Here is a 7,279-nt window from a genome sequence, read left to right on the forward strand (position 1 = left end):
CTGTGAACCTTCTGAGGCTGTAGACAGACCATAGACTATAAATATTTACATGTATATTTATATCCAGTCTATTCCTCAGACACACTTTATTTAATTATTGTTGAATTATTAATCCACAGAGGGAAACCTGTGATGATGAAATAAAAACAGAAAACCTCCTCCAGCTAAATGATGACCGTATTTATCCTCACTTCACTGCTGATCGCCTCCATTTCCCAGAATGCTCTCTGACAAACACCACCTATTTTATATCATTTTATCTTTGCTTAGCTTAGCTTAACGTAATTTAGCTTGGCTTAACTTAATGTAATTAACTTAATTTAACTTAGCTTAGCTCAGTTTAACTTAATGTAATTAAGCTAACTAGCTTAGTTTAATCTAACTTAACTTATGTCATCTTAATTTATCTCACTCTAGCTTATCTTAGCTCAACCTAACTTAGCTTATCTTATTTTAGCTTGTCTTTATTAATGCCATCTTATCTTAGCTTAACCAAAGTTACCTTAGCTTAGCTTCACTAATATTAGCTTATCTTAGCTCAACCTAACTTATTTTATTAAATCTTGTCTTTATTTATGCTATCTTGTCTTAGCTTGTCTTCAGTTATTGTAACTTAGCCTAACTTTAATTTTTCTGATCTTTAAAGTCTTTCAGGTCCGTCAGAGTGAATCTTTTTCTCTCTGGTTTCTGGTTAAAGTTATTTTCTGACCTCTGAAGCTTTGTGACGTTTGTCGGTTTGTCTCATGATGAAGACCTCTGATTTCATCTGTGAAAAGTTCTCTTTTAGACTCCAGCTGAGGTTTAATGTGAACAAAGATCCATTGATTCCAGAAACAGAAACAGAACGTTCTGCGGCTGAAAACACCTCCAAGGGTTTTAGAAGAACAAACATTTAACTCATCAACTGTTGGACTTTCATTATAAAACTCAGAAATGATTTCATCGTTCAGGTCTTCAACCTTCTGACACTAAAAACCTGTTCTTCTGGTTGTTCTTCTGGTTGTTCTTGCTTTTCTTCATGTTTTTCTTGTTTCCATCCATTCATCCATCCATCTTCTACACACCGCTTTATCCTCACTAGGGTCATGGGGGGTGCTGGAGTCTATCCCAGCTGACTGAAGGCAGGGGACACCCTGGACAGGTCACCAGTCTGTCTATTTAAAATTCAGTATTGATTTATTTTAAGATCGGCCACCTGATCTCTCACTTTGACCATGAAAACTAACGGGAAAAAAATCCTGAGCTGTAGAACATCAGTCTATCAAATTTTATTTTTTCCAAAAATGAATTGGGGTCTATGGAGAAAAAGCTTTTTGGAGCCAACCCTAGTGGACGGCGGGATATTGCAAGTTTTTGACACTTCCGGGTTGGCTTCAATTCTGGAGCCAGATGCTCCGTCCATCTTTATATACAGTCTATGGCTGCAAGGTGAAAGTGCTAACCACTAGATTACTGTGCAGCCCAGATTATTTAAATATTTACTATTTAAATCGTTTCAACTTGAGCAGCAGCAGTATTAAGTTGACTTCATTCCTTCCATTATTATTTCTATATTATTTATTTTATTACATCAGAAGTTGCTCCAATCAGGTTTTATTCAATAATTGTGCGATTTATTTTTTCATGTTTTTATTCCTGTAGCAGTTTCTATAATAAACTTCTTACATATTTATGTATTAGAATAAAACTACAGGATACACTTTTCAGACTAATTTTTATTCTAATATTTAATAATGAGTTGATGTGAATATTTGTGGTTCCAGCTGTGATTCTAAATATATAATAATAATACTGACAGGGAACATCCAGACCATAATAATCAGCTCCATCCCTCCATTCCTGCTGCATGACGCTGTTCCTGTTTATGATCACAGCAGGAAGTCCTGACTGAGGGAGGAAGAGGAGGAGGAGGAAGAAGAGGAAGATCACCATCATCATCATCATCATCACAGGAGGAGGACCAGAACCAGCTACAAGGTAGGAACCCTCCAGACCTGGTCCCAGGAGGACTCAGAGCCAGGAGGAGCGGCTCTGCCATGGGGTGGGTTACATAACGGAGCTCCGGTCCTCCGCTTCTCTCCGGTTCTCTCCGTTTCTACCGAACACCGGACCGTTCTCTGTCTCCGTGTGTCCACCGGGATGGAAAACTGTCCGGCTTCTCTGTTTTTAACATTAAATCGGTCTCCGCGCTTCAGGAAACCTTCAGGAAACCTCCATCCGCTGCGCGTCTGTTCTGTGATTCCCGCATCAGATCCTCCTTTATTTATTTATTATTTATTCATCTTTTTACCTCTGTAAATGTCCAATATTTGGTGTTTTTCCACCGATCAACAGAAATCTTTATTTCAGGACAACATCTGGGTGTTGTTACGGTTTTTTAATCCGCATCTGAAGCAGAAAAACGTCGTTTTAACGTCGGATTCGGTTTTGTTTTTTTCTGAGCATCAATCTGCTGCAGGCGCGCTCCCGGCCTCCGCTGGTCCTTCAGCGCCGCGTGACCGCGCACGCAGGACGCAGGTTGGAGTGGATTAGTTAGGGTTAGTTAGGTTAGCATTAGGTTAGGATTAGGTTAGAGATAGGTTTATAGAGAATCCATCCATAGAGGAGGGAAGTGAAGCTGCTGGGAGCAGCAGATGGTTCATGTTGGTCACAGATTATCAGGACTCACTTCAGTTAGTTAGTTAGTTAGTTTGTTTGTTTATGTTCTTCTTTATGTTTCCGTTGTCCAGGTAAAGGTTAGTCTAAAAACTTATATAAAAAACTAAAACTTCTGTTTTTTGGTTCTTTAAGATGTTTTTTTAAAAAAGCTTTAAGAACTAAAAAGAAAAATCCAGTTGATTTTTCATCATGTTTTCATTTCTGCTCAACATTTAAGTTGTTTTTTTGTTTTTTTGGCTGTTGGTACAGATTACACTGTAAAAAAAAACATCTTTAACAGTATTTTAGAAATAAGTTGCAGTCATTTTACTTCTTTGTTTTGTTAAATTACAGGTAATAGAAAAAATATTAATTTACATTTTAACCTTAAAATTATAAAATTACACAACTTTTTGCAGTATTTAAATTAACAAAAAATATAGAATTATTTCACAGAGATTTGCTTTTTTAAAGAAAAAATATATTAAAAGACATTAAATATTTTTAAAATGTTATTTTACAGAGTTTTTTCCAGTTTTCTTAAACTACAGAAATAAACTCGTAAAATCACAAGAAAAAAATGTTTATTTACATGTTGACCTTAAAGTTATAAAATAGTACAATTTTTTAAATTAAATTCAAATGAAAGACTTAAAAATGTTGCATTTTTATTATTTTTAATCCAAGCCAACTTTCAGAGCTAAATCTCTTCTTCACCAGTTGTGATGCTAAATCTGTAAAACTGAAGTCTCGTTTGTTGTTGATGTGAAACTTCTGGTTCTCTGGAAGCTGTAAAGCCTTTTTATGGTTGGTCAGCAGTGTGTTTGTGCTTCCACTGGGTTTACAGTGTGGTTCTGGTTCTGTTTGTGCTTCCAGAGAGTCTCAGTCCAGGGCAGCGATGCTCCACCATCAGGACCAGCCTCTGCACTTCGGAGGCTCCGGCGGCTCCTCGTCTTCGCTCCGGAACAGGAAGGCCGACAAAGACGGAAACTTCAACTTCCTGCCGGGAAAAGATGACGACGGCTTGGCGGGAACCGGAGACGAGAACCGGAACCAGGTGCGTCCCCGGAGCCTGGGCCCGCTGGGTCGCGACCCTCCGAGCTCCTCGCCGTCCTCCGGCTTCCACCACGGCTCCGGCCTGCTGTCGCCTCGGTCCCGCCTGCCCTGCTGGAGCCCTCTGGAGCCGCTGCCCGAGATCGAGAGCGGAGACGACGGCTACGGACGGGTTCCTCCGGACGGCGCCGAGGAGCGCAGGATGGAGGAGGAGGAGGGCCGGGCCGGGATGGGCCTCGCTGAGGAGAAGCTGAAGAAGGAGCAGCAGAGGAGGAGGAGCTTCAGGAGGCAGCAGGACGACCTGGAGGACCAGGAGTGGGCCGACAGCGAGTCCGAGTCCGAGTTCAGCTTCCGGTCCGGAGGCAGCATGTCCGACCTCAACATGGAGAGCGGCGGCGAGGGGATGCTGATGGGAGGCTGGGACCGCATCGGAGTGGGAGAACCGAGGACCAACCAGCAGGACGGAGATCCCAACAGCAACATGGAGCCCAGGAGGAGGAGCTGCAGCCGGGGGAACCAGCCGGGAGGCGGCCTGGACCACGTCCTGGAGGAGGACGACCGCTCCTCCGACTCGGATGGCGAGCTGCCGGAGCTGATGGACGCCGTGTGGACGCTGCGGGACCGCGAGCGCTTCAAGGCCCAGGAGATGGAGAAGCACCAGGTCCAGCTGACCATGTACCGGCGGCTGGCGCTGATCCGCTGGGTCCGGACCCTGCAGGGACGAGTCCAGGAGCAGCAGAACCGGCTGCAGTCCAGCTTTGACGTCATCCTCACCCACAGGAAGGAGCTGCTGAGGATGGGCGCCGCCGCCGCCATGACCGCCACCGCCGTCGGCCAATCGTAGAGCAGAGGACTGAAAACTGCACTTTGGCTCCGTTTGCTTCACAAAAGATCCTGAAAAAACACGAGCTGCGTTCCAAACTTTTACTTTTTACCTCCAGCAGAGCCGCTTTCACAAACGTGCAGTCCGTTAAAGTACAACCAGGACAAAATACTTCATCACAACATCACTACTTCTGCTCTGACTTTAGCGCTAAAGCTGTTAGCCGTTAATGCGCTCTTTTAGCTAAAACTTCTTTCTGCTCGCTAAACATGAGGAGGTAAAAGTGCAAAGGATTGTGGGTCAGAAAGGCTAGAAAAGCACCACCAGATGTAGTACAGTCTGAGAAATTACTGCATCAAATATCAGAAAAATGTACTTTATCCTGTAACTAAAGAATCAACTGTTAGCTAACAACGTGTGCTATAGCTTCCCAAAGCTAACTCGCTACGCTAGCTAACATCAGCAACAAGCAGCGAGAATGTTACGCAAACTCTAAAAACAACAAACAGTTGAGATCCAACAACTTCTAATGAAATTTAGTTCAACAAACAAACTAACCTGATTTTGAGGAATTAGCGTTTTCTCTACATTCAAAGTTATTTTGATTGTTTACGTTGATTATGTGTGAAAATTAAATAGTTCCAACTAATATTTCCACATTATTGGAGCATGAAGTGTAACTACAATAATTATGATTGCAAGTTTATAAGTTGGAAAACGTCTCAAATATGAAGCTGCTCCAAAGTTAAGCCAATAAAGGAGAAGTTCTGAACCCAACATGAAGAAAAATGAAGCGCATTTCATTCAGATATTTAAAGTAGAATTTAGTTTTAAATAAACTAAAGCAGAAATTTGAGTTTAAATTACAAACAATATTAAGTTGATGTGATGTTATTGTGTCATAATGACTCATTAAAATAATGTTTGCAGCTTAAATGTTTGATCTAAATCAGTAAATTCGGTGTTTTATCGTTTAGCGGTGCCGTTGTGATCAGCTGTGTTGCATCATCTTAATATTAGACTGAAATTTCTGCATTATTGATTTAACGCTGGTGAAGGAACTTCATTTCTGAAATTTTCCTCAACTTAAAAGCTCTGTTTGTAATTATTGTAGTAAAGTACGTAAAGCTTAAGAATTGTGTTCAATCACGTGAAAAAATTAGTTAGAGCGACTTCATTTTTAAAAAACTTGTGTTTATGCTAACAATAATTAAGTGATTTAAAATATGTTTGTAAAAGAAAAGATAAATCTACCAACTCAATAAAGTTAATTTTATTAGAAGTTGTCTGGACTCAAAAAGATGAACTGATTAAAGCAGTTTAAATTAACTTTACTTTAAATGTAAGTTCATCAAGTTAACTTCATTTTTCTTCACCTGAAGTTCACACGTTCAAGTTCCTGAATTTATCTAATTAACATTGAACCAACTTCATTTTTTAAATGTCAGCTTAGAAGCTTGTGTTCATAATTATGGTAATTAAATGTGTTAAACTTAAGAATTCCTCTCAATGTGGAAGAACTGGTTGGAAGAAGTTATTTTTTGAAGACTTGTGTTTATGCTGCAATCATTAATTTAAAACATGCAGAAGATAAATCAAGTAACTGAATAAAGTTTGTTGGTTGAACTAAACTTTATTAGAAGTCGTCTGAACTCAAAAAGGTGAATTGATGCAAACTGTCTGTTGTAGCAGTGTGGATCTCCCATCATGCTCTCTGCTGTTTTTAGCTTCATTTGTGTGTTTTTGTTCATTTTCCTCTTTATCTGCAGGTTGGACTTTACCGTGTGACTCCAGCAGAACAACGTGACGTGTTCTGACTGTAACGTTCACATCAGGATGCTGTGTGTAAACGTTGTTGTTGTTGTTGTTGTTGTTGTGAGTAGAAAAACATCTAAAGCACCAAAATATATTGTCCAGAGATGATTTATATGCTAAGATGCTGTATATAATGATGATAAATTAAAGAGTAGCTTATATCTAAAACAGTTTGTGTGTTTTGTTGTTTGTGCCCCGAATCTAAATTCAAATTTGTCTTTTTGTTTTCAGGATTTAAATATTGTGTTGAAACGCAACGAAAGCCAGTTTTGTTAACAACTAAATGAACAAAAATATTTAAAAAAAAAAAGATTAATGAAAATGTAACTGTATCAACTTATTTTTTAAATTGTCAACTAAAAAACCTAAAGTGTAATAAAGTATGAAACATTTTACAGTACCATGGAAATACTGCTTAAAACTTGTGTTAATGCTGCCAGTCACACCTTTGATTGTAGAGGAGAAGCTCATTCTTCTAACCCAGTTTGTTGGTTGAACTTAATTCATTAGAAACAGATTTTTAGCTAAAAAACAAACAGAACTTTTTAGTTGTCGAGTTCAAACATTATTTTATGCATTATATATTGTTATACATTATTTTTTAGAGTGTAGAATAATTACAGTTTAGTGACAATTCCAAGTTAAGATAAATAAGACTTTGGTTAATTATTTTTATCAACCATAAAGTCTTTTAAAGTCTGTTTTAAAGGATTCTGTGCTCTAAAATGATACAGCAGACTCTTTATGTCCCACTAATAATACAAACTGAGCAGACTGAAGCTTTTCTCATCATAACCATCTTCCTGCTGTCCTCTAATTAAAATCAGACCCAGACAGGAAGTAACGGTTAATTGTGACGTTTTTTTCCTTAATTCTTTATTTTTCCAGATAATTCCACCTTAAGAGGCTTCTTTTGGTTCCAGATGGTTTATCACAGCTCCCTGGGCTCTG

The 7,279-nt window shown here is 39.2% G+C and overlaps 1 protein-coding gene across 2 annotated transcripts; it reads left to right on the forward strand.

The window, feature by feature from the left end:
- The first annotated feature begins 1,835 nt into the window (after nt 1-1,835).
- Nucleotides 1,836-6,496, forward strand: LOC110972884 (UPF0500 protein C1orf216 homolog). Of its 2 annotated transcripts, none has more exons than XM_022223261.2 (2): nt 1,836-1,977; nt 3,514-6,496. In XM_022223261.2, exon 2 carries the CDS (start codon nt 3,536-3,538, stop codon nt 4,532-4,534), a length of 999 nt encoding a protein of 332 aa, XP_022078953.1. In that variant the 5' UTR covers nt 1,836-1,977; nt 3,514-3,535; the 3' UTR covers nt 4,535-6,496. The 2 variants fall into 2 exon arrangements, with proteins under 2 accessions (XP_022078953.1, XP_022078952.1); XM_022223260.2 differs by having other exon boundaries at nt 1,846-2,041.
- Nucleotides 6,497-7,279: the final 783 nt, after the last annotated feature.

Source organism: Acanthochromis polyacanthus, chromosome 11 (assembly GCF_021347895.1).
Source record: "Acanthochromis polyacanthus isolate Apoly-LR-REF ecotype Palm Island chromosome 11, KAUST_Apoly_ChrSc, whole genome shotgun sequence".
Taxonomy (NCBI): domain Eukaryota; kingdom Metazoa; phylum Chordata; class Actinopteri; family Pomacentridae; genus Acanthochromis; species Acanthochromis polyacanthus.